Source organism: Nycticebus coucang, chromosome 7 (genome assembly GCF_027406575.1).
Source record: "Nycticebus coucang isolate mNycCou1 chromosome 7, mNycCou1.pri, whole genome shotgun sequence".
NCBI classification, from domain to species: domain Eukaryota; kingdom Metazoa; phylum Chordata; class Mammalia; order Primates; family Lorisidae; genus Nycticebus; species Nycticebus coucang.
Window position 1 is genome coordinate 129229694 of NC_069786.1, and position 27959 is coordinate 129257652.

General features: G+C 44.9%; 1 protein-coding gene across 11 annotated transcripts in view; it reads left to right on the forward strand.

Annotated features, from left to right (window-relative positions):
• The window catches only part of DIS3L2 (DIS3 like 3'-5' exoribonuclease 2), a 408739-nt gene that overhangs the window by 338772 nt on the left and 42008 nt on the right, over positions 1-27959 (forward strand). The window contains exon 16 of one of the 11 annotated variants that reach the window (XM_053598157.1): positions 4800-5064. The exons of the other annotated variants lie outside the window; for them this stretch is intronic. Within the exon in view, the coding sequence (XP_053454132.1) occupies positions 4800-4907 (108 nt within the window). The 3' untranslated portion in view covers positions 4908-5064. Of the gene's footprint in view, positions 1-4799; positions 5065-27959 lie in introns of those variants that run through there. 11 annotated transcript variants of the gene reach the window in all.

Below are 27959 nucleotides of genomic sequence, written 5' to 3' on the forward strand. Positions count from 1 at the left end.
CGTGCCCCGAGGACCAGTAGCTGATGCTCCTGCTCTTGGTCAGAACAGCCAGTGCAGATCCTCAGCAGAACTCCCAAGATGGCTTTCTAAATACTTTAGAAAGGAAACTTGACTACTACCCCACTGTGAGGAGCTTAGCACTTGCCTTCTGATTCTTTTTGCTTGCCTATATTCAGGCTCACATCCTACAGATAGAAAAAGGAGCCCCCCCCACCCCCACCCTACTCCCTACACCCTCTGTCCCATAGCCTCTTGGTTTGCCTTCCAGGAGCTTGAAGATTGAAACTCAAAATCTCGTTGCAGAGAGGTTTGTATTTGCCATTCCCTGCTTCTCCCAGGCAGGGCCAACCCATTCATTCCTCCTTGGAGGAATTTATACCTGTCACCTGCCTTTATCACATTGTCACATTGCCTTGTCATTTTCCATTTGCTTCCCTTCTTAGAGAAGTGACTGTGAGTTCCCTAAAAATAAAGACACTTTCTTATTCTCTTATTCACCTTTTTATCCCAAGCCCCAGCTTTTTTTAGCAGGTGTTTCAAAGTCTTTATACATCACTATACATATTGGTCTTTTTCAAAAAGGCAATGGTAACTGGTCAGGAGAAGGGACTGTAGCCCTAGAAGAGAGGTGCCCATATATAAGAGAATTAGATGCATGTTATGAACAGAACGCTTCTTCCCCCCATGTGAATTAAAAGGGTTAGATGTTTGACTACTTGCCAGGGCATCCAGGGTGCAGATAGAACAAGGTGTAATGAAGACTTTCTCAAGCAGGAAACTACAGCAGCCCAGGGCAGGGCTTCTGAGGCATCCTGAGCACTTTTGTGTTCACCTCTCAGACCAAGCTGTGTCCCCTTTAGGGGAGCCTGGCCAAGGGCTTTCCAGGGGAAGGCAAAGAGAACCCCGGTGTGCCACCCAGGGAAGACAGATGCTGGTCTGCTGACATGGGAAGATGGGGAGGCACCAAATCTCAGGAAGATTCTCTGTGGTATGAACTCACATCAGCTGCTACTCCCCATGATGGAGGTGGAAATGAGTTGTGATCAAGATAGGATCTCCAGTCTAAAGCTCTGCTGAAAAATTCTGATCAGAAACTGGTTTTGCTTTTAATGGAAGTGATTTCTGTGTTAATTGCTGCTGTGCTGAGAGAAGAAGATAACTACCATCCCTTTCAGAGTTGAAAGTGTGCCTGGATGACTCAAACTTACATCCCTGGCATTTCCAGGGGGCAGTGAACTGAGACAAAGGGCTCTCATGCTGACCAGATGATACATAAGAAACTTCAGGGGGCTGAGCAGAACCCCTGCCAGTGCCCCTGTTAACTCTCAGAGATGCCATTCTTTCAAGTTAGTGGCCTTGACAGATGGAACAGAATTTGGCTCCTCCAGGCCCTTGTCTTTTGGGTAATTATACTCATAATTAGGAAGCACTTGGACTCTCCCCTTTCTATTCACAGGACACAATGCGCGTCCTTGCCCTGCCCCCATGTCATACCCCACGTCACTGGAATGTGAGCCAAACAGCTACATAGGAAGCATGGAATTCTTTGACGTTAGTAAACCTGCACTGGGAAAGGGAATCCTTGCAGCTGATCCTTAGATTTCAACCATGACTGCTTCTTGGGGCAGGCCCAGTTAATTTAGAGTTTCATTGTGCCGTGAGCTGGGGGCTCTGCTGCTAAGACCAGAATCCTTCTGTTCTCTTAGCTGCCTGTCCTGAACTCCACTGCCAGACCGCGTTCCCCTGAATGCTGCCCTCACCTTGCCACTCAGGAGCCTGTCACCTTCTGAATTGAATGTTGTAGACCAAGAAGATTTCCAAAAATATTTTGGGGAACAAGATATAATAGGATTGCTGGCTTTTTATTTTGCCAAGCAAGGACATTTTCTTTAAAAAGCCAAATATCCTCCACTGTATCCATTATTTTATTTATTTATTTAGAGACAGAGTCTCTCTGTGTCACCTTAGATAGATTGCCATGGCATCATAGCTCACAGCAACCTCAAACCCTCTGGCTCAAGTGATCCTTTTACCTCAGCCTCCAAGTGGCTGGAACTATAGGCACCTGACACGATGCCTGACCAGTTTTTCTGTTTTTAATAGAGACTGGGTGGGGGGAGGTGTGCCTGTGGCTCAAAGGAGTAGGGCACCAGCCCCATATGCCGGAGGTGGTGGGTTCAAACCCAGCCCCAGCCAAAAACTGCAAAAAAAAAAAAAAAATAGAGATGGGATCTCACTCTTGCTCAGGCTGGTCTTGAACTCCAGCATTCTACCCAGCTTGGCCTCCCAGAGTGCTGGGATTATAGGTGTGAGCCACCAGGTCTGGCTGCCATTATTTTATAAATGAATACATTTTAGCACCAAAACAAAGGAAATACCTAAATTCATATGCAGTCTTTTTTTTTTTTATTAACACAGAATCTCACTCTGTGGCCTTGGGTAGAATGCTGTGATGTCATCATAGCTCACAGCAACCTCAACCTTTTGGGTTCAAGCAATCCTCTTGCCTCAGTTTTCCTGTTTTTAGTAGGGACGGGGTCTCACTCTTATTCAGGCTGGCCTTGAACTCCTGAGCTCAGACAATCCACCTGCCTCAGCCTCCCAGAGTGCTGGGATTACAGATAGGAGCCACCGTGCCAGGCCAGAGCATCTTTTATGTTGAGTTGGCTGAGCTTTGTGGAAAGCCTACCCAATTGTCTCATGTTCTTACTGTGTTTCATCTCAGACAAGTCTGCAATAAATACTGGACTCCTGCATTAGATCCCAGCACCTCCTGCCTTCGGAGGCCCTCCGTTATGCAGCCTGGCTTGGGTGTACCGCACTTCACACTAACTCTGACCTTCCTCCTTCTTCTTTCCCTGCCTTTGCAGAGTCTGGGCTTCCACTTGCTCCCCCTACTCCCACCAGAAGCCTGTTCCAAACAGACTTCTCCTCCTTGCAATGGTTCCAGCCTCCTTTCCTATCTCTCTTCCCCAAGATACTTGATGCAGAATGTCGTCGGTTTTCATTCTTTTTTGTTTGTAGTTTTCTTTATTTCCTTTCCTCTCCTCCCCTGCCTCAGTTCTTGATGTTACATAGAAGGCATATACTTTGCTATTGCTGCTTTCTCCCCCATACGTCTAGCTTGGTGCTGGGCACAGAGAGGCACGTGGTACTTCACTGGGCACTTTCTATGCTAGTTAAAAGTGATGTGGATGTCACCCCTAAGATTCATGGGTGCTGAAGGACACTGTGCCCATTTTAAGTGACATATGGCAGTCACTTCTAAAGGAAGAGAATTTAAGAGTTTAAAATTATTTTACGACTGAAAATATTCCTTTCTATTTGTCTTTTTAACTGTCCACATATTTTTATGAATATATCTGCTAGGTATTAGGGACACAGAGAAGATTAAAACATGTTCCCTCCCAGAGGAAATAGAAACAAAAAAAACAGTGGCACATGGGGAAAGTCTGGACAACGTGATGTGCTTGGGCCGTGTGGAAGTGGCCACTTGAGTATTACACATAAGAGAACCAGCTGTGGTTTGAAGGTGCCACTTTCAACGTTGATTAGAAACATGGATACTCTGTTTAAAAGTTTTCTTCTGTAAAAAATAGAAATGAGCAATTTGCTATTTAGCATATAATACTAGCAATGCTGAACCCAGATTAGAAATTATTTCATTTCCCCTTGAAAAAGGAAATTTGCCAGAATGGAAAGAGATGAGGGCAACACCCAGGGAGGGAATCTCAGCAAGTTTCTTTCTTTATTTTTTTTTTTGAGACAGAGTTTCACTATGTCACCCACACTAGAGTACTGTGGCATCACAGCTCACAGCAACCTCGAACTCTTGGGCTCAAGCGATTCTCTTGCCTCAGCCTCCCAAGTATCTAGGACTACAGGTGCCCGCCGCAACACCCGGCTATTTTTTGTTGCATTTGTCATTCTTGGTTAGCTGGCCCAGGCCTGGTTCGAACCTGCCAACTTCAGTGTATGTGGCTGGCACCGTAACCACTGTGCTACGGGCACCGAGCTCCAGCAAGTTTCTTGTCTGCTTGTCAGCATTAAGGTCAGAGTCTCCAAAATAAGATGTGCTGAGTGACAGCACATTTGAACAGTGTGCTGTAACTGAGCTCTGAGAATCCTGGCTTAGCCATCAGGCCATTTGAAGCTGATTTTTCCACAGTTTCCCTCTGTAAATAACCAGGAGCTCTCCCCTTCCATCCTCCTGCCCTCTACCCCATCTAAGTACCAGGACTTAGCACGTCCTCCAAGCTTCCCACCAGCCAAGCTCTCAGTCTCAGCTGCCTTCCTGGCAGCTCTGAGCACAGCTGAGCTCACCTCCAGGGGAGCAGCACTCTGAACTTCTCCCTTTTCTGGGCCCTCCTGGCCTTCTGGCCTGAATTTCTGACTCCCAGTTGCCAAGACTACCTTCTTGGTCCCTGCAGAGATATGTTTACCAGAGGGCCCAGACCTGTTCCTCTTTGGTACCATTTCCACTGCAGACTGCCCCTGACCCAGACTCTCAGCTCTCTTGGTTGCTACCAGCTTCCAGCGAATGGATATTTATTGAGAATAAATATCCTTCTGCTGGGAAGGAGTTTAGTGAGCAAGGGCATGGGCCCTGGGTCATACTGTGAGGTTCTGATCCTGACTCTTTCATTTAGCTGCCTGACTTTAACTCTTCTGTACCTCAGTTTCCTTATCAGTAAGATGGAGGTCATAACAGTACCTGTGTCATGGGGCTATTATTAGGAATGAATTGTACCCATAAAATACTTAAGAACAGTGCCTGACACATAGCAAATACCCAACAGGTGTTAACTGGATGGCCGGATACTGAGAAAGGCCCCACTGCTGTCTTCACACAGAGCTACCTGGAACACAGAGAAGAGCATGGGAAAGATCCCAGTGCAGGACTGTGACCAGCAGCGGCCCTGGCCTGGAGACTTCACCTCATCTGTGGCACTCGAATTGATCTGGAGACACAGGCCAGAGCTGCCTGCTGCTCAGCGGAGAAGCAGAGTGATCTGGTTTGGCTGGGTGTGTGGAGGGAGCTCCATGGTGAAGGCCCAGACTGGGGTGTGGTGGTACTGGCTTCATTAATGGGGACAAAATTTGTGAGCAAGGAAGAGAAGGGACCCAGTTTTGCACATCACACTCCAAGTCAAGCAAATATAAGCTGCAAATATTCTGTTGGGTGGCTTCTAATATTGTTATAGTGTTTCCAGTTTCTGCTATTATAAATACTACTGCAATTAATTTTCTTATGCATAAAACTTTAAAATCATTTTGAATTATTTCCTTAGGAATGCATTCTTAAAATTACTAGATTTAAGGAAATTAAAATTTTCTGTGCTACTTTCCTCTTTGTTATTATCTTTATTACTTCTTCTTGTTTTATTATAAAAGTAATATTTGTTTTACAAAACTTTAGAAATTAACATAAAAGATAGCTATTAGTTATCCGTTGTCTAGTAATAACATTTGTCTATGTATCCTAAAGAGTATATATTTGTAGAGTTTTAGACTTATAAGTCTAAAACTCTACAAATATTATAGAGTGCAGTCCTTTGTCACTTAATGCCAGGGATATGTTCTAAGAAATGCATCGTTAGGCAGGTTTTATCATGGGGAACATCATAGGGTGTATACCTGGGTGGTCTGCCCTATTGCTGCTAGGCTACAAGCCTGTAAAGTGTTTTACTGTACCAAACATGGTAAGCAATTGGACTATAATGCAAAGTATTTGTGTATACTCAATATAGAAAAATTGCTGTGAAAACATGGTACTATGATCTTATGGAACCACCATGAGATATGGGGTCCATCACTCACCAAAACCTTGTTATGTGGCACATGACTATATTTTCCAGAAGAGTTTAGACTAATTTAGGATTTCCTCAGAAGGAAGCAATAGTGCCTTGTCACTGCTTCTCACCAAATTCAGAGTCTGAAAATGATAGGTTGGAAATTATGTTTTATTGCTATTTTGACTTGCATTTGTTTTCCTGCTTGTGGGCTCCATCAACTCTTCAGTCCTCTCTGCTATTTCCATGAAAGGGCAGATATTTTTTATACTATTGCTAGCATCTCATATCCCCATAAGCACTAGTCCCGTCAGCCACATTTAGCCAGATTCACATTTTTCCCTACTGAGGTATTACTGTGTGCAGTAAAATTCTCCCTTCTTAGTGTCCACTTTTACAGGCTGCACACACAGTCTTATAACCACAATTAAGACATCACAGGCCAGGTGTGATGTCTCACACTGTAATCCTAGCACTCTGGGAGGCTAAGGCGGGTATATGGCTTGAACTCAGGAATTTGAGACCAGCCCAAGCAAGAGTGAGACCCAGTCTCTAATAATAATAGAAAAACTAACCAGGCATCGTGACAGGCACCTGTCATCCCAGCTACTCTGGAGGCTGAGGCAAGAAGATCGTTTAAACCAGAAAGTTTGAAGTTGCTATGAGCTATAATGCTACGGCACTCTATGTAGGGTGACAGAGTGAGACTTTGTCTCGAAGAAAAAAAAGAAGACGTAAAAATTGCATTATCCAAGAACACTCCCGTGTGCCCCTTTGTAGTCACCCCTCAGCCCCTGGTAACCACTAACCTGTTTTCTGTCTCTAGAGTTTTGACCTTTCCAGAATGGCATACAAATGGAATCATTCAGTTGGTAGCATCTTAAGTCTAGCTTCTTTCACTTAGTGTAAACAATGCACTTGAACTTCATCCATGTTGCTGAGTGCCCCAGCAACCATTTGCAGTCATTCCTTTCTGTTTCCAAGTAGTATTCTGTTGTATGGATATACCAAGCTTGTGTGTCATTTACCACTTGAAGGATATTTGGGTTGTTTCCAGTAGTTGGCCGTATGAATAATGCTACATTTGCCTACAGGCTTTTGTATGGCTATTAAGTTTTCGTTTCACTTAGGTAAATATCTAGGAGTAGGATTACTGGGTTATATGGTAAGTGTATGCAGAGTGTGCCGAAAAAATGTATACACATTTTAAGAAAGAAAAATACTGTATTAAAATTGTAACACTTATGCTTGACTTCTGCAATTGCAAGAGATACAAGATGCAAGATAACAAATGTTATCAGTATATATTGACTATTATAATTTTAATACAGTTTTTTCCTTTCTTGAAATGTGTATACTTTTTTTGGCACACTCTGTATCTAACTTTATAAAAAACTGCCAAACAGTTTTCCACAGAGGCTTTGCCACTGTACACTCTCACCAGCAGTGGTGAGAGTTCTGTTTCTTATGTGCTTGTCAGCACTTGCTGTTGGCGGTTTTTTGCTCGCTGTGTTTCTTCAGCCATGCTCGTAGGTGTATAGTGGTATTAACCATGGTGTGGTTCTAACCTAAATTTCTATAATGGCTAATGACATTGAGCCTCTATTCATGTGCATATTTGCTGTCTGCATATCTTCTTTGGTGCAGTACTGTTCATATCTTTTGCCCATTTTTTAACTGGGTTTTTTGATTTCTTAGTACTGATTTTTGAGAGTTCTTTTTATATTTTAAATACAAATTCTTTATCAACTATGTGATTTATAAATATTTTCTTCCAGTCTTTGACTTGTCTTTTTATATTCTTATCTTTCATTCTTTCTGGTTTATCTTTTCATCCTCCTTTATGTTTCTCATTTTGTTGAAATCCAGTTTATCAAATTTTTCTTTTAGGGATTGTGCTCTTGGTATCATAACTAAGAAATCTTTGATGAACCCAATGTCACAAAGATTTTCTCCTATGTTTTCTTCTGGAAGTTTCATAATTTTATATTTATATTTAGTTTCTCCCTTCCTTTTTAAACACTTACTTCCTAGGCACTGAAGTTTCTTTTTGAAAACACTCCCTGCAACAGAGTCAGATGCACCTGAGTGGATTTGGGACAGAGTCAGTCCTGGGAGCCTTGCCAGGCACAGGGCCCTCCAGAAGCCATCTGAAAGGGATGTCTCAGGAATGACTTTTAAACAGATATGAGGCTTTTCTGGCTTAAGACTTGGCATCAAATTGAAGATTGTATCTTTTGAAAGGAGGATGCAGGATGATAAGAGAAAAACCTTTAAACTTTCTAGATAAATCCTTCTTACTATTGCACAAAGTTGGAATGGCGAATGGTGCCAAACACAGGACTTTGCCGATTACATGCAAACACACATGTCAGTGACTCACCCAATCATGCTTTAATCTCATAACTGAGAGGCTTTTAAAAATTATAGTCAACAAGGCAGCTTACTGGTTATGACTGCCCTTGGAATTGGGTTTTCCTCAGAACAGCTGGAGTGTAATGTGGTGGGAAGAAAGCCTGTGAGTGAGAGGCCAAGGACTGCTTGCCTGGGAAGGATGTGCAGCTAATGTTTGATAGAAATCTGTGAAATGACCGACTCCAGCCAAGCTAAGTAGAGACCTGCCATCTTTCATCCATGGGAAAATACACTGCAGCCAAACTGTTCAGAAAACAACACTGATAATCAGTTTTGTGTCAGTCACAGCAAGGCAGCAGGACACAGCCCTGTCTTCAAGAAACCCATGGTCCAGAGTGTGATCCAAAGTAGGAGCTCACAAAAGTTCCTGTAAAGGAGGGTGGTGGAGAGCAGATTGGAAATGGCTTATCCAAGAGTGTTCCAGGGGGAGCGTTGTGGTGTCAGTTCTAGAATATGCAGGCCATTGGCGTGGCCATGTCATCAGAAAGGCTCCCAGTGGTGGTGGGAGATGCTACTGGAGAATAACCAGTGCTGATCTGGAGGAACTTATTTATTCTGCCTTGAAATATGAGTGTTTTCTTGAAACACTTTTGGATCAATAGTGTTTGAAGCAACCAGTGCTTCAATATTCTACCCTGTTTCCCCGAAAATAAGACAGTGTCTTATTTTAAGGTGTGCTCCCAAAGATGCGCTAGGTCTTATTTTCAGTGGACATCTTATCTTTCCTGTAAGTAGGTCTTATTTTCAGAGGATGTCTTATTTTCGGGGCAACAGGGTACTATGGAAGCATTTTACATTGCAAGAGTGATGAGATGGGATCTTCTTTTTAGAAAGATCTTGTTGGCACCTCTGTGGAAGGGGTGAAAGTGTGGACATCAAGAAACCAGTGAGATGGCTCTAGCAGTTGTGGAGTGAGCCTCTAGCCCCACTCTGCCCAGAGGGAAGGATGAGGAGGGATGAGGAAGTAGGATTACAGCCAAGGAGAGGGCCCCTGGGTAATACTGCATTTCTGACTGGACAGCTGGGTGGATATGGAACCACCCAGGAGTGTCACTGCCACCACCACCTGGGAAGAAAATCAGGCGTCAGCTGGGGACCCTCCAAGCTTGAGGTTCATTGGGCCATCAGTTAAAAACTCCCAAGGCAGCCAGACCTGGAAGTCTGGTGCTCCCCTCCTGCCCTGCCCTGCCACAGGCCACTGTCTCTGTTGGAGTGGAAGCATCAGGATTGCTCACATAAGCCAGACGACTAGCATGCAACATGAAGTCTTGGTAGTGAGGCCGAGGGAAGTCACACAGGCCCTACAATTGGCACACCATGAACGCTTCCATCCCCCGCCACAAGGCCAGACACTGGGTAGGAACTAGGGGAAACCAGCCATCATTCCTCTTTGCTTGTTCCCCTCCCTCCTTACCTCCTGCTCTCTCCCCAGCTGAGCCCTTCCCATTTATTTAAAAAAAAAAAAAAAAAAGAGTGATTTCACTCCCAATCCTTTTGAAACCCAACATGTCAGTGATAGATGAGAGGGTATTCTATAACTTCAAAGGAGAAAAATTGAGTGAGTGAATGCGGGCCAGGGGAGTTGAAAAGTCCAAGGGAACAGGAGACACATGAGGTGACCCCACCATCAGGAGGAGTGCCCTCCGTCCCACCCCTGCTGATGCCATGCAGAGGCTCAGACAATGCCACTTTCAATAAATCATGAAGGATCCTGAATGCCTGGTTTTGTCCCATTTTCAATGGGCCTTGGGCACATTGCTTAGACATAGCCAGCCATTTGTGCTGAGTTCTCAGCTACTCAAAGGCTCAAAGTAGAGTGCTCTCTCAGCTGTATAATGGAGTCTTTGCATATGTGATTTTGGGGGAGATTTTTTTCAGATTTCCATAGCTAGTCATAGTAAAGATGACCTCGTGAGTAGTACAGGCCATTGTCCCCTTCTCACATGCAGCCTTTGAGTGAGGCGGAGCCTTGTAGAATACCCACACAGCACCTAATTCAATCACACATCTGAACCCTGCCTCTCTTTGGCACTGCCCCCTTCTCCGTGCTCAGTGTGCTCCTGGGGGTCTCGGCACAAACCCAGCTTCTCTGGGGCCATTCTGTGGCTATGTGGAGAGCACTGGGGCATTTTCCCCACTTTCGAAGCTCCCTAGTAAACCTGGAGCGGTGGTGGCTGCTTGTTCTCATGAGGCCGTGCACACGAAGACTTTGGAAGTGCCTTTAAGAGTCCCCAAGTTGTTTCCACACTAGAGTCTTGGGAAGAAATGGGAAGAATAACCCGAGGTTATTTAAGGGCTGGCGTGGTCATTTCCTTAATAGTCTGTGACCATTAATAGCCCTGTTTTTTCTATAAAGAAGCAGAGGCTTCCTTGGCTTTTCATTAATAATAACAAACAGAATTTATTGAGCGGTTGCTGTTTGCCAAGTGCTTCCATGTGTTGCTTCACTTCGTCCTTAAATCTTATACCCATTCTTCCAGATGGGAAAGCTGAGACTTCTACCAAAATAACTTGTCAAAAATCACATAGCTAGAAGTGGCAGAACTAGGATAGAAACGTGTTTTATTCTGCTTAAGTTTTCATTTCTCTTCGGGGATATTGATGTTATTTTTATATCCTCCTACAAATGTAAAAAAATGGGTCAACTTCTGATGTTAGGATAATTTTGAAGAGCCATTTAAGATACTGTATGATTCCATTTAGATAATATTCTCAAAATGACAGAATTGTAGAAAAGGAGAACAGATGGGTAGTGGCCAGGAGTTAGGGATGGTAGGGGACAGGAAGGTGGGCTGAGGGAAGCCTTTGTAGGAAGGGAACTGTCTGTATCTAGATTGCCGTGAATCTACGTGTGTGAACAAAATGGTATAAAATTAGTGACACTGTGCCAGTGTTAGTTCCCTGGGTTTAATATCATACTGTATATTAAGGTGTAACCTTTGGTAGAAATTGAGTGACGGGTACATGGAACCTCTCTGTACTGTCTTTGCAATTTCTGTGACTCTATAATAAACTCCCAATAAAAAGTATTTTTTTTTAATTCTTCTACATAGGACACCAGCATTGCCCTTGAAATGACTGGATCTCAGGTCAGGCGCAGCTTGGTATCAGAAAATAGCTGCAGGTGGACTAGGAGGGGGTCACGAACTAGAAGAGGGTTCAGGTTTTCATGCCTATCAGACATCAGCTGAGGCTTTCTTTTCTTGTGGAAGAGTCAAGGACTATAGGCTCAAGACCCAAGGGCTACAATTGTGTGACCCAGAGCAAGTGTCTCACTCAGCCCCTGTGACTTCCCAGCTGTAAGGTCAGAGTAGTAACTGCACCCACCCCCCAAGGCTGCTGGGAGAATCCTGCAAGAGAACACACTGATATGCTTATCACTATTTTTGATACCGTTGTCAATAGTATTATGTTACTGTTCCCCTAGGCATAGCATCCACTCGGTAGTCAGACAAATCTCTTACATATTCATGGAATACTGAATATTCATTCTCATTTCTCTGTTTTGGACATTTTTTCCTTCAACAATTATTTATTGATCACATACTTTGCCAAAAACCTTGGAAGGTTCTGGGGATATAGTGATGGACACTACCCATGTAGTCTCTGTCCTAGGGAGCTAAAGTTCTTGTCTGTTCCCCATCATCTGGAATCTGTCCCTCTTGCACCTTTCAGATCTGTGCTGTCCTTCAAGGTTCACCTCAGGCCTCATCTGTACTGGCAGGCCACTCAACCAGATCCTTCTCTAAGCCTCCCATGGTACTGGCACAGTACTGAGCACCCCAGAAACCATGTTCACCAAGTGCTTGCTCTGGACTTGTGAAATGGAGAGCCAGAGGAACCTTAGACAATAGCTTCTAACCCCCCCCCCTTTTTTTTTGGAGACAGAATCTCACTCTGTCACCCCAGGTAGAGTGCAAGGGTATCATCATAGCTCACTGCAACCTCAAACTCCTGATGATTCTCCTAACGTCAGCTTCCTAAGTAACTGGGACTACATGCACCTGCTACCATGCCTGGTTCATTTTTCTATTTTTGGTAGAGACAGAGTCTCTCACTCTTGCTCAGGCTAGTCTCGAACTCCTGAGCTCAAACAATCCTCCTGCCTCAGCCTTCCAGAATAGTAGGATCACAGGCATGAGCTATTACATCTAGCTTTTTGAGACTTTCATATCTTTTTTTTTTTTGAGACAGTCTCACTATGTCACCCTCAGTAGAGTGCCATGGCATCACAGCTCACAGCAACCTCAAACTCTTTGGGCTTAAGAGATTCTCTTGCCTCAGCCTCCCAAGTAGCTGGGACTACAGGCGCCCGCCACAATGACCAGCTATTTTTTTGATGAAGTTGTCATTGATGTTGTAACTGGCCCGGGACCAGGTTTGAACCCGCCACCCTCGGTGTATGTGGTCAGTAACCACTGTGCTATGGGCACCGTCTGAGGCTTTCATTTTACAAATGAAGTCATGGATAGGGGCTCATGATCTAAGGAACAGAAATTGCCTATAGGAGTCCCCACCCAATTTTTTCTGTAGGATAATAGTTCCTGTATTGATCTTATCTTCTATTGTTGCTGTTGTTTTTATTCCTGGTATCCAATGTTTTGACTAGCTAACATTTCCTCTTTTAGCCTTTAGGAAACCCTGACAGTGAGAAGCCCTTGGTTCTAGTTCTTGTCTTATGACTACCTTGCTATGTGAATGAGCCGTGTCAAGAAGAGGGTAGGTTCATTGAATTGAAAAGGTGGGGTCATCTCTTCTCTCTCCCTCTCACTTGCTCTACCTGAGTGGGCATACCTAGCACCTTCAGCCTCCAAGCATGACATTGCCTCTGGCAGGTCCCCCACCCAGGTGTCCCCTTCCTCCAGACCAGCCTTTCCATCTGCGACTGGGTAGGTCAGTCTGCTCAGCCTCTGCTGTCTTAAATTTGAGGGGCATAGGAAGGCCCCCACCTTATTCTTCAGCAATGTCTTTGCCACTGAGCCTTGAGAAGGCTGACATCCTGAATGTCATTTGCTGTCCTGTGTCTCTTAGGATCTAGAGGGAGAGAGAGGTAAATTGTTGGAGCTCCCAGTACCCCTGTCTTTGGGAGAAGAAATAGCAAATATGGCCCAGTACGAAGTGCCCAGACTTTAGAGTTGTATGAATTTGTGTTCTGTTTCCAGGTTGACCAAGCATTCCCTGACCTTTGGCAGGCAAGTTATTTAATCCCTCCGAGCCTCAGTTTCCTCACCTTTAAAATAGAAGCAGTGGTACCTGGACATGTGATGTTTTTGGCACAGTGTCTGGTTGAACATGGAATCTGTGACTGCTACTGTTTAGTGCAGGACCCTGCATCACCTTAGTTTAAAGCCTTATTTGGTAAAGACTTTGTGGGGGATCATGAAGAGTAATCAATTGGGATTTCTCCCCCTGGAACTTACCATCTAATTGGGACAATATGATAATTAAATACACAGCTAGAGAGACATGTTCCAACTTGAGAATAAATGAGAAGAATCAGACCGTGATACAAGCAATTTTCTTGTATCCGAACTGTCAGAGGCCAGCCTTCTTGCCATGCTCTGACAGGTTGGTGTGGCCTCTTATTTCTCTAAGCAGAGATTACTGGACAAGTTGTTACTGGTGCTGAAGTGCTAGGCAGCTTCCATGTTGGAGCACATATCTGCCAACCAGCGAGGCCTTGGAAGCTTCCCTTTTGAGTAGTGAGTTTCGTCAAGAGGCACAAGGCCTCCTGACACTGCAGCAGTCTGAGCAGCCCTGGAGCGGGCATCACCAAGGAGTGAAATCAGGGCTTCCCTGTGATAGAAGACCCCATGTTGGCACAGCCACAGGTGTTGTGGGCTGTGGAGCATTGAGTCCTCCTGCTTGTCTCTAAACACCTATAGGTTGGAAGTGGCTTCCCAAATACTGCTCAGGTAAGGAAATCAGACAGTACTATTGTGGAAATTCCTCAAGTGATAGAAGGAGCATGTTTGAAAATGTTGAATTCCTATCTCTTTGAAAAGATTTATGCCAACGACATTGAAATATGTGATTTTGAAGAATAAATTAATACTGTCTACAAAAAAAAAAAGAAAGAAAATGTTGAATTCCTATTAGCTTATTCCAGAAAATCATGTTTTTAATTTTGATCTCAACTCATTAACAGGAATAATCTCTGGCCTTACTACATTGGGAACATTATTAAGAGTTTGCTACAGGCAGGCACTGTTCTGATGTGGTTTTTCCTCATTTAATTTTCACAGCAACCCATGAAGTAGATAGTGTTATTATCTCCTTTTTACATTGGAGGACTGAGGTACGAAGAGATAAAATGACTTGAGATTGCACAGCAAATAGGAAATGAAGCCAGGATTCAACACCAGACAGCCTGAAGAGACAGGACTCTACTGCTCTTCTGAGGGGCCTCGTGTTGTTGGTTGTTCAGACAGGTCTGTGTGCTCACCAGCAGAGCAAGTTCCTTCCTCGCCTCACAAGGTGTGCATCCCAGGGAGGAAAGTGGAAGCAAAAGCAGCATAACTCTTGGAATTCTAGAAAGAAAATTTGTCAAATGGGCAGAAAGTTAGACTAGAGCAGTGGTCCCCAACCATTTTGGCACCAGGGACCTGTTTCATGGAAGAGAATTTTTCCACAGACTGGCAGATATGAGGGAGTTGTGTGGGGAGGATGGTTTGGGGTTAATTCAAGTTATTACATTTATTGTGCACTATTTCTATTATTATTACATTATACTATATAATGAAATAATTACACAACTCACCATAATGCAGAATTAGTGGGAGCCCTGAGCTTATTTCCCTGCAACTAGATAGTCCCACCTGGGGGTGATGGGAGACAGTGACACCTTAAGTGTGTTGTCTATGTCCTCAGCTCCACCTCAGATCATCAGGCATTGTATTCTCATAAGGAGCATGCAACCTAGATCCCTCACATGCCAGTTTACAATGGGGTTCATGCTCCTGTGAGAATCTAGTGCCGCCGCTGATCTCACGGGTGGAGCTCAGGTGGTGAGGAACGGCTGTAAATACAGATGAAGCTTTACTGCTTGCCTGCTGCCCACCTCCTGCTGTGCGGTCCGGTTCCTAACAGGCCACAGAGAGGTACTAGGGGTTGGGGACTGCAGAACTAGAAGATCTAGGCTAGGGTAGAAAGTTAGATTTTGAGAGGTTCTGACTATTCCCTGAGTTCCAGGTCTGGAACTCCTAGAAAGCTTCTATATGGGGGTCAAAGGGAAAACACATTTTTGCTTGATGAAAATGTTCCCTAAAATTGTTGGGCAACTTATTTTTTGACATTTAAATTATGTCCAAGTTTTTTGTAATTTTCAACTATGTGAGATTATCTAAGGATTCCCTCTAACCGAGGCTAATTTTTCATAGCACGACAAATAGAAAGTTTGTTCATTTTCCCTCTTAATGGATCCTGGCCCTTTCTAATTACCCTCCATTTGGTCTTTGCATTTCATCTTAACTGTAACCTTCTGTTTGTACTGTCTTTACACTTCACAGTACCCATGTGTTCTTTGGTCATTTCTGTTTTGAGACAGGATCTCATTCTCTTCCCAGGCTGGAATACAGTAGTGTCACCACAGCTGTCCAACTTCTGGGCTCAAGTGATCTTACCCCCTCTGCCTCCCAAGTAGCTGGGTCTTCTGGTGCACACCACCACACCTGGCTAATTTTTCTATTTTTTGTAGAGACAGGGTCTCACTGTGTTGCCCAGTCATGATGTTTTTGGTTTTTACCACAGTCATCAACTGCACCTCTTAGGTTGATGTGTTATTCTATAAAGAAACAGGCTATCTAAGATAAAAGCAATTCTCTTAATTGAGAATGGGAACCTCAGGTAACCCAAAGTATAGGCCCCATACGTGTCCCTTCCAGGTTATTCTGAGTAGTCCATTAAGCCCTCTCAGGGCGTTTTGCAGCTAGATGGTGGTGGAGAGTGGGTGACTCTCTTGCCAGGGGGTACTACTAAGGCCTCTGATGCAGGTTGAAGCCAGGTTGCAGGAGAGGAGAGCAGCTGGTGTGGGAGGAAGATAGATTGGCTGCCCTAGGACCAAAAGGGACCTGAGATAACAATATTTGGCCTTTACTGGAAAGAAAGAAGCAGAATTGGCATGAAGTCAATTCATGAACTTTGACAGCTGCTCTGAGACAGCCTCATGCAGGAGGACTCCTCTTCACTGCCACCTGTGTCTTGTTACATCTGAAGATGTGAGCACCAATTCTTCTGACTTCTCAGAGCTTCTCTCCCAGCCAACATCGCAGGGCCTTATTACGAGATGTGTGCTTTCTTCCAGTAAGCCTAGACAGTATCTCACATTCACCCATAAAACAAACCACAAGGACAGCCACAGAGGAACTCAGCTCCATTTTACAGATGAAAAGTCTAAGGCCATCAGAACCTCACCACCACTCTGGAGTCTGGGAGAGAACAAGGCCAGAGCTGCTGGCTCCCCGCTTGGGATTATATAACTTCTGACTCCTCAAGTCCCTGGAAACTGAGGCCAATTCCCTGGAAGATCATTCTGTTCTCTCCTGTTTTTTCAAGAATAGAGCCAGCTTGATCACTGGCTCTGAAGATTGTATGGGAATGTCCCATTTTCTTCCACGAAATGAATGTCTACCATTGTGGTCACTGCTTTACCAGGTTGTATTCAGACTTGCCTGGATCTCATATTTTTATGTATCTTTAGCTTATATTTTGGATAACTTTCCCTTATTTACATAAGAATTTGAGAGAGCTTACAACAAAGGAAATAAACAAGAAATGAATGCAATAGAAAGAAAGAAAATCAGAATCAAGGAAGGCAGGCAGAAATGACATCTAGAAGAGTGAATGCAATTCACTGGGCATTGCCCAAGAGTGACTGGGCATCATCTTTTTGCTTTTTTAATTATTTTTTCTTTATTTTATTTTTCTACTGTCAAGCATATAGAGCATTAGGCATGATATTTTCTGATTTCAGTATCAGATAGTCAGTAGTCCCACTTGGGGAAGAGGGGAGAGATTTTATAAGTTTATTTGTTATAACTGCATTGAAAGCTGAGGAATGTTTTTCTTAGCAATTATAAGCAGTTTCTCAAATGAGACTTTACATTGGGGTCATTGTGTTATAACAATGGAAACCTTGTGCATTTATGGGAAATGAAAAAATATTTTATGTTATTTATTCATCTTGTCTGTCTATTTAGAGATAGGATCTTGCTCTGTCACCCAGGCTAAGGTACAGTGGCATCATCATAGCTCACAGCAACCTCAAACTTCTGGGCTTGAGTAATCCTCCTGCCTCAGCCTCCCAAGTACCTGAAACTAGGTGTGTGGCACCACACGCAGCTAATTTTTCTGTTTCTTATAAAGACAGCGTCTTGTTCTTGCTCAGGCTGATGTCAAACTCTTGCCCTCAAGCAATCCTCTCACCTCAGCTGCCCAAAGTACTAAGATTACAGGCATGTAGCTCAGTGGCTAGGGCGCCAGCCACATACACCAGAACTGGCAGGTTTGAATCCAGCCTGGGCCTGCCAAACAACAATGACAATTACAACCAAAAAATAGGCGGGTGTTGTGGCGGGCGCCTGTAATTCCAGCTACTTGGGAGTCTGAGGCAAGAGAATCACTTAAGCCCAAGAGTTTGAGGTTGCTGTGAACTGTGATGCCACGGCACTCTACCCAGGGTGTAGCTTGAGGCTCTGTCTCAAAAATAAATAAATAAATAAATAAAATAAGATTACAGGTGTGAGCCACCACCTATAATCTTTCTAGCATAAGAAAGAGATTTTATAAGACTATTTCTTAAGACAAACTTTGAGAAAAATAGAGGCATATTATTAAAGCACCTTTGAGGAAGGTTACTGTACTAGAGAGTACAAGCTCCTATGATCTACATACAAACTTGGCTGTACCTCATTTGATTCAGGGGTGAGGCATAGAACATCGCCAGAGCGACTTGATAGCCAGTCTCTGAGGCTGCTTCTGACACATTCCTCTTCTCTTTACGGAGTGTAGAACCAAAGCCAAACAGCAGCCACTCAAAAGTGGGAGGCTTCAACAAGGTCCGCAGTGTGGGCACTCCCCACTGCCGGGGGCAGGACCACAGCTTCAGAAAGCAAATAGGTAGGTGGCAGAGCTGACATACTTTATACACAAGGAAACCTAGACAACAGATACACAACCCCCTTCGTGCCTGGGGAGGGCCATATGCAGTCTCTGCTGTCAACAGTGACGCTTCCCTGTAGAAGCAGTTCTGGGTGACTCCAGCCCTTGAATAGCAGTTGTGTGTGGCCCCAGAGCTCTCAGCAGAAGTGGTGTGATACGGTAATGTGCCACCATAGTCACCCTCTTTGGCCAGGAAAGCCCTCAGGAATGCTCTAGTTTTGAGTAGGATGAGAAGGTTGGTGGCACCTTCTCTGCATCTGTCTGCATGTACTCACCATGCTTTGTGGTCCCTGTTCTCATGCTGCTCAGAAATTTGAGAGGCAAAAACATGGTCCACCCTAGTGACTGTGTCATCCCGACCCTGAGCAGGAAGTTGCCAAGGCAAAGGGGCTTCTGTTCTTCTAAGGAATTTCCTCTCACCGGACTCACCAGAAATAAAGGCAGAAAGTAGTGTGGCGCGTGGCAAGCACAGCGCTCTTGCCCTGGGCTTGCTGGTGAGTGGTGAAGGGGCCCTCAGAAGAGGAGGCGGCCTGAGGGCAGGCAGGCGAGCTGCTGCCAGGCCCTTCTCTCCTGGGACTGGCTCCCACCTAGTAAGCAGCTTTCCCCTGTGAGTGGACCAGAGCTCTAGAGACAGGCATTTATTTTCTTCTCAGCAAGTGAAACCTCAGCGTTGAAGTACCCTTGTCCTGTCACTTTTAACCGGAATAAGAATAGAGCAAGCCTCTGGAACAAGGTGCAGCAGAGTCAGAAGTGGTCTTAAGTGAAAACACAGCTGTGGGTGCACAGACAGCACTGCAGGGAGGCGCCATCCAATGGGGACAGCCAGCCTCGCTATAGACTTTCCAGCACTAATGAATCGGGAACTCCACGCCGAACAGGGTTTAGTTTGATGGGTCCCTGTGCCAGCAGATGGATGTATTTTTCTTGAAAGACCAAGGTGCCAGAAATCTCCGTGATTACGTTACTGGAGCAAGGCTCTTTTTGTGGTTTGTGCAGTTGAGCGTCAGGACTAGAGGATTCTCTTGCTCTTTCTCACTCTTATTTTTTCCAGGTCAGAACCAGATCTTGGGGTGGGGAGGAAAATCCTGCTGAATGAGCAAGTTCTTTCTTAAAAAGCTCTCTCCAAGTCCAAAAAGACTTCAGTGGACTTAGGAGAAAGAAATTTAATACATTGCCATAGAATCGTTGTTAACCAAGTTAAAGCAAAGGCCACAGCATCTTTGTCTTATAAAAGAAAGCAAAGAGGAGATGGAAAAAAAGAAATGATGCTTAGGAAATCCAAACCAAACAGTGAAGACTAAAGAAAAACCCAAGATCACCTCTGAGAATGTGGAGATTTCCTTCGAATCAGATTTTTATATTACAAAACCAAGACTGCAGGTAGAAGTAACTTCTCTGATTTTTTTAAGTATGCTGTAAATGGCATACCTGTAACGTTCGACTGTGATAGGATTTACCACTTTTGGTTTAAGGAAGAGTTGGACACTCCGCAACAGAAGACCGAGTGGACTGTGAGGGGAAGAGTTAACCATGGAGAGGCTGGAGACTGCCCCGGCTGGTCCTTGACCTGCATTTGAACCTTAGTCCTAATAACTAGCAGATTGAAGCAAACTCACAGGCCTCCTGGAGAACCCATGTTGGTTTGAACTGGAGCAATCCCAGCCAAAGAACTAACACTGTACTTTCACTGGTGACCTCTCTCTTTGCACCCCGGTGAGAAGAGCTCTGAGCTGGGCTCCCAGGTCCCAAGCTTGGTCATGGAGAAAAGACTGAACTGCTCTGTCCTACTGGGGCTGCAAGCGCCTTTAGGGGATAGGCAGAGAGAGGCCCAGTTGCTCAGGAGAGGTCATCTTAGAGCTATTGTGGATCAGACCAGACATTCCTGAACTTTTTAACTCACTTTTTGCTCTTCCAAAGTCAGGCTAGGACTTTTCAAAAGCACAACAAGTGCTCTGAGTTGTTGTCTTCCTCAGCTGATGGAGCCTAGTGCCTGGTGGCCTCTGCTGACTATTCTCCAAGAGGGGCTGTTTGAGAAAGCTGACTGCACCTCAGCCCAGGGGGTGACCTGGCATACTTGCTTAGCCACCCTTTCCTGTCCCATCCCATCACTCTTTTCTGGTTATTCTTATGAATGTAATCTGGCCTTCTGGATTCACTGTCCTGGGATTCAAAGTTAGCTCACATTAAGTGACTGCCATGGCCTTTCTCCCCTCCCCCACCTCCTGCTAAGCCTCGGACATTCCTTCTTCCCTAAGGAATCCCCAAAGTGTCATCCCCAAGCAGCAGTATCTGAGAACCCTGAGGAAGACTCCCTTAGTCCTTAGTCACTCATTCTTATTGCTCACCTGTTGTCACCTGCTGGGAGAGTGGCCCTGCTGTCTCCCTTGCCATCCCACCCAAAGAGCCCAGAGAGGCTGAATGTCGGCCTTATGCAGCCCTAATAACCCCAATAGGGGTTACACGCCATGTTCCCATAGACTGGGGGGAAGATTCTCTTCTGCCCAGGGTCCTAGCCCCTCAACTCACCTGGTCCCTAGAGCTCACCCATACAATTCATACCCTGGAGCAGGAGGCCTCGGTTAGCAGGGGTCCCTCAGAAATCTCAGGCTCTGGCTTCCCAGAGCCCGCTCTGCTGTGGGATCTCAGCCTGAGCCCCTGAAAGTAGATGGCTTTTCCATTTTCTGCCCAAGGGAGTCTGGGCCGTCCTTTGTCGGAATGAAAACCTTTCCTCTAACTGGACACATTTCAGGAGTGTCCATCCTCTCCTCGTGGGGGCTGACAAAGGCACCATCTAGCTGCCTCTTGGGCCTTTCATCTGCGTCCCTCTTCACCCACCACCAGGAATGTTGTGTGGTTGGAGCTGTCCTCCCAGGGAAGTTCTTTCCCAGGGAGAGGGCTGGGTCATGGTGAGCTCTTCTGCTTCACCTCTCTGGGCTCTTTGGGTGGGATGGCAAGGGAGACAGCAGGGCCACTCTCCCAGCAGGTGACAACAGGTGGCAGTTGCCTTTGGAAGGAGAAAGACCTTGTGAAGTCTTAGGGTGGCTGCCATTCTTGCAAACTGACTTCCCAGTTCAGTTGCTTCATGTGCGGGTCCCTGTGGGATTGACTGGAAGCAAGGTGCCTACACTGCCTCTTCCCTTGCTCTGCCTGAAAAGTAGGAAATACCCAGTAGCTGTTGTTGAGAAAGGACCAAGTGCTTCCTCTGGGGCACTGACGAGAGGGGATACCTGGATACTAAGAGTATTTGAACTGTCTGTTCTCGGTGGTACAGTTACTGAGGGGGGCAGTGGCCAGAATTTCCTCACTGAATGAAAAAGAAGTATAAAAAATGAAGGGATGAAACTGGTCATGTGCTATGGGTAGTGATAAGGGAACTGAGCACCCAGGATACCTGGTAAAAAGTACCCAACCGAAATAAAGCCCTGCCTCCAGCATGCCAGAGAAGGAAGAGGTGACAGCCACTTTGACAGAGGATGGACAGGCCAGAAGGGCTCTCCTGGGAGCAGGTGCAGCCTGAGAAAGGGCACAAAAGTCTGAGAGAGAACGGTCTGGTCCAGACTCCTGCAGGGGGGTGCATGGAGCTCTGCAGGGTGGCAGAGAGATGCAGCCTTCCCTGTCCTGTACGACTCCTGTTCACCCTGAGCACATGCCCACCTCTTCCATTCCTCTGTCTGCCTTGACACATGTAAGCAGCCCTCCACCCCAGAGAGCCTGGGCTGTGTTTAATCACCTGTATATCTCCAACAGTAAGACACCATCAAAGATACTTAAAGAGGGAGTTGTTACTGGGTTAGTGTTTTAGAAAGGTAACTCAGCTATGAAGAGTAGATTAGGGGAGCAGAGGCAAGGAAGTGGGAAGACATGTTGTGGGAGTCCTGAGAAACGATAAGCACAAGTGACGAAGGGCTCAGAGATCCAGAAGGCTGACAGCAACCAGGCCTGGCCCAGCAAGGCTCTGGCACGACCCTTGGGCCAGTTAGTCTGTTGATTCTGCTTATGTGAGTTGACTTTGTTCTTGAACTTGTGGCACACTGCTCCTGGTTTTCTGGCCCTTGACCAGAGCACTCACCAAGCATCCTCACGTACCTCACTGGCCTTAGTTGGGGGTCACATTTCCATTCCCGAACCAGTTCCTGAGGCCAGGATATTCCATGCCCCGACTGGCTTAGGTTTCTGACCAGTTACTGAAAGGAATGTGGGATTATCCCCGAACTATCAGTCAAGTCACTGGACTGGGGGGAGGTGTGAGTAGCTGAAGAAAACTAGCATGTCACAAGGAAGGAAGAAATGCTTGCCAGGTGTATGTCCCTGTTTGCTGCCGGACCACCTGGATTCATTCATCATTTGTTGAACCTTGCACGTGGTGGGCACCCACCCACACACCTGCACACCTATGAGGACATACTTTGTGGATTGCTTTATCTGAGAAGCAGCATTATCACCATCCTGAGTGAACATCAGACCTCTCACAGAGGACACCCCACCACCACCTTCAACTCCCCATTCCTTGACTTCTCCTTTGATTTTGTGTTTGGCCATCTCCAAGGCCAGGTACACAGCCTGTCCTCTGAACATTGCCTATGGTCCCTGCAACTCCCTGATGCAGTGACTCCCACAACTCCTGTCCTTAACCTCATGGACACCTGGGAGGCCAAGGCAGCCCAGTGTTCAGCAATGAGGCCCACACTTGAGTTCTGTGTTAATTTGGGCAAAATACTTACATTCTTCTGTAACTCGTGCACTGGATTCTGCCTGCTCTTCACCTCAGAGACCTGCCTCTTGTTATCTGTGTCTCTCCCACACCTTCCACACCTCCTCTGTACTTCCTTCCACCTATCTGCATTTAAACAGGTCTCTGCCACTTGCAGGTATACTGCGTACTTCCACATCCTGTCACCCTTCCTCTTCTGTGTCATTAATCTTGCCTCTTCCCCATTACTGTCTGATTTTCTAAAAGAGTTGTATATATTCATTCATGTTCCCCATTTCCTGGCTTTCTACTCATTTTTCAACCCATTGGCACCTTGATCTCTGCTCCTACCACCCACCCCACCCCCCAGGAGTTTTTTCTGCTAAGTCCAGTGCATTCCTTCTTTGAGATCTTTATTCTCTTACTTGACCTCTTGGAAGTAGGCATGTTCTCCCCCTCAGCTCCTGTGACATAGGAACTCAATGTTCTATGGCCACTCATCCTGTCCATTACGCGGCTCTTAAATGTAGGTGTTTCAAAGGATTCCATCCACTACTCTCTTCATTCTACTCAGTGTTTCTGGACCGTCTCATCCTTGCCAGTAGTTTGAATTCCATCTTAGCATCTGAAGGCTCCCAAACTTTTGCCTCCAGATTAGTCTTGCTTATAAATGCCAGAGCTGTCTACACAGCAGCCTATTGCTCTCCTCTACTGGAAGCCGCTCAAGTACCTCAGAATCAGCCGTCCCACGCTGAACTCAAACTCTTCTCCCAAACCCACTGTTCCTCCTCATCAGGGTGAGTAGCAGTACTATCTACCCTGCAGCCCAAGGCAGAGAGTCTTGAACATTCTCTCTGACGCTGGTAAGGTGAAAAGAGTATGAATTTGAGCGAAAATTCTGGTTCTAATCTAATGTGTTTGGGGACAAATTATTTAACCTTTCTTGGCCTCAAGTTTCTCACCTACAAAAAGGAAGTAGTAATACCTAACTTGGGAGGTGCTTGTCAGGACAGAGGAAAGCCTTGGCTTGGTAGGCAGTCAGTAAACATGAGGTCTCCATTGAGTAAACGCGAGTGTCCTCTGTCCTAGTCCTCTCTCTACCCTACCCCATTACCACCTCCACTGACTTGCCTTTTGACTTTGAGAACCCCTTGAAATTAAATTTCCCACATTTTTTTCATGAGTGAAGATTCCAGCTTCTATCTCATCACTTCCAGGTTTTTTACCTGGTCATGGAAGATCTGGAACTGAGTCGGGGCTGGGAGGCAGAGTGTAGGCGTCACTGTCACATCTCCCACCGGTTCTGTCTCTTTGCTGTCTCCTGCACTCCCATCCCTGCTGCTCTGCTGTAAACCAGACCCTCATCTTTTTTTGTTGTTGTTTTTTATTTTGAAACAGAGTCTCACTATGTCATCCTCGGTAGAGTACCGTGGCATCACAGCTCACAGCAACCTTTGGATTTAAGCAATTCTCTTGCCTCAGCCTCCCAAGTAGCTGGAACTACAGGCACCCGCCACAATGCCTGGCTATTTTTTTTTGCAGTTACCATTGTTTAGCTGGCGCAGGCTGGGTTCCAACCACCAGCCTGGGTATATGTAGCTGTCACTGTGCTACAGGTGGTGAGCCAGATCCTCATCTTCTCAATAGCCTCTCATCAGGCCTCTCTCCCACTTCAACCCATTCTGTCCCCAACCATCAGAGCGTCTTCTGTAATAAAAGCCTGCCATGGCTTCTTCTTTCCAACAAAATGGCATCTAACACTCCAGTGTGCAGCCTGCCTTGCCATCCCAGCTCCCTGTGTTCCTCTTCCAGCCCAGTGGCTTAGTCCTCCTGACCCAGGGTCCACTTTCATAAGAGAGCAGGAAGGCTACTTGGATACTGGTTGGGAACTCTATACCAGAGTTCCTGGGCCTGATCTTCTGTAACTGAAGAAAGTTAATGAGCATTTCAAAGTTAACCTGTCTAAAATCAAACTTTTGACACACTGCCTGTCAAAGATGCTACACTTCTTATGTCTAGTGGCTAGTAAGATAGGCACAGGACACTCAACAAAGACCAGCTATATTGAAAACAGGGACCCAGGAAAACTTAGAATTCTATACAGAAATGTGAATCACCAGTTGTAAAATAACAGGGAAACCCATTAACCCAGTAACACCCATTAAGTGTTTTATGCAATATCTTTTCTTTTCTTTTTTTTTAATTTCCAACTTGCCACTTGGCAGGATATTTTATGCAATATCTAAGTAATGTGTGCTCATTGTGAACAATTTGGGACATGCACAGAAAGTAAAGCAGTCACCTGGCCCCTCCCACTGTTACCATTTCCATGTCTTTCCTTCCAGTCTTTCTTCTGTGCAGTCTTTGTTTTTTTTGTAAATAGTTTTTATGGTATATTGTGTGATTAAGGATGTATCCTGCTTTATCTCATTCATCCCAGGTACTTTCTTAGGTTAGTAAAAATTTTTGTAAATAATGTAATGGCTGCCTGCTGTTGTCCCATGTGTGACTATAGGATAGTTTGCTTAACCTTCTGCTTTTGCTGGACTTTTAGAGTCTTTCCAGTGAATAACACTGAAAGCAACAATTCAAGAAATAAAACTTCTTCTCCTACATTTCTGATAGTTCTTCTAAGGCCATCAATCCACTGGAATCACTAAATCAAAAAATATGAAAAATTTTAAGCAATGCTGACTCTTGGACAGAAGGAGTATGGGCCTAACCTCAGCAGAAAGAGAAGGGTAAAGAGGAAAGGGTAGTAATTCATAGATTTCTTTAAAAACTTATTTTTTGTTTTATTGAAGCAGAGGTCTGAGAAGATCCAAGCAGGGATCTGTAGGGAAAACATGTCTTTGACTTCAGTTTCTGGCTTCATGATGGTAAAGAAGGGCTTGTTTCTGTTTCTGTATTTTCATCTGGGTCAGTAAGAGGACAAACCATTCCTATGAGCTGCTTTCCCATTAAGGAAGAGAAAAATCTTCCAGCATCTAATGATGCAGATCATTAGCTGTGTTAACAGCCTTGTAGTTTAAAAAAAATTATAATATTGTATCCTCCTAATGTGCAGTTAATTTTAGTTAAAATTTCCCTGGTGACTTAAAAACCCAGTGAATTTGTAAATATAGTGATTGGCTCTGCATTAGGCAATGTCAAAGTTGCCATAACCAACACAGCTCTAGCAAGACACGCTGAACCTCTCTGAGTTCTGTGGGAGTTCTGTGCTCACCTTAACATTTGCCCCGGAATCCAGAAAGAAGCCAAGACTATACCAGAGTTCCTGGGCCTGATCTTCTGTAACTGAAGAAAATTAATGAGCATCTCAAAGTTAACCTGTCTAAAATCAAACTTTTGACACACTGCCTGTCCCCAAATTCAGTCGCCTGCCTGGTTGTTCAAATCAAAAGCTTGACCTATCCTTGATTTTTTTTTTTTTCTGTCCTTGTCACTGCCAACATCAGATCCCTCAGCATATCCTATCGATTCTACTTTTAAAAACTTATTTCTAAAATGTATTTCAAATTGACATTGTCTCCCCATCTTACCTGCCCACCCTCCCCCTGCCACCCCGATCCAGCCATGTGGCCACTCCCTGACTCCATGGCTGCCTCACGCAGGCTCCTACTTGGATTCTCTGCTGTGAGGTCTGCTGTGGTCAGAGAGACCACAGAGAGATCTTGCCGAAACAGGACTCCCATCACCTCATCAACCCTTCCTTTTCTTTCCCTTGCCTTTAAGGCCAAAAATTCCAGTGTGGCTAAGAAAGCCCTGTATCTTGTGCCCAGGCTTCCTCCCCAGTGTCACCACCCACTCTGTCCCTGGATCTGTTGGAGTCCAGCTTCACTTGCCACCCTTCAGTTCCTACAGCTACTGCCCAGGGCCTCTGTATGTGCTGTGTTTTCTGCCCAGGAGAACCTTTGCCACTCCCTCTGCCTCCTCCCCACCATCTAGGGAAGCCTCTCCTCCTGATTGAGGGAAGCCTTTTCTTATCCCCATTCTGTCTAGGCCAAGTTATTTATTCTCTTTTTTTATTTTTTTTTATTAAATCATACCTGTGTACATTAATGCAATCATGGGGCACCATACACTGGTTTTATACACCGTTTGACATATTTTCATCACATTGGTTAACATAACCTTCCTGGGATTTTCTTAGTTATTGTGTTAAGACATTTATATTCTACATTTACTAAGTTTCACATGTAAGATGCACCTTGTAAGATGCACCGTAGGTGTAATCCCACCAATCACCCTCCCTCTGCCCAACCTCCCCCCTCCCCTCCCTTCCCTCTCCCTCTTCCCCATATTCTTAGGTTATAACTGGGTTATAGCTTTCATATGAAAGCCATAAATTAGTTTCATAGTAGGGCTGAGTACATTGGATACTTTTTCTTCCATTCTTGAGATACTTTACTAAGAAGAATATGTTCCAAAATATAGATTTCATATATACAAATATTATATCATGTATAGGTATATTATATATATTTTAAAAGGATAAAATTTTGATCTTTTGAGTTTGCAAAAAAAAGAAGAAGAAGAATATGTTCCAGCTCCATCCATGTAAACATGAAAGAGGCAAAGTCTCCATCTTTCTTTAAGGCTGCATAGTATTCCATGGATTTATTAATCCATTCATGGATCGATGGACACTTAGGCTTTTTCCATGACTTAGCAATTATGAATTGGGCTGCAGTGAACATTCTGGTACAAATATCTTTGTTATAATGTGATTTTTGGTCTTCTGGGTATATACCTAGTAGAGGAATTATAGGATTGAATGGCAGATCTATTTTTAGATCACGAAGTGTTCTCCAAACATCTTTCCAAAAGGAATGTATTAATTTGCATTTCTACCAGCAGTGTAGAAGTGTTCCCTTTTCTCCACATCCACGCCAGCATCTCTG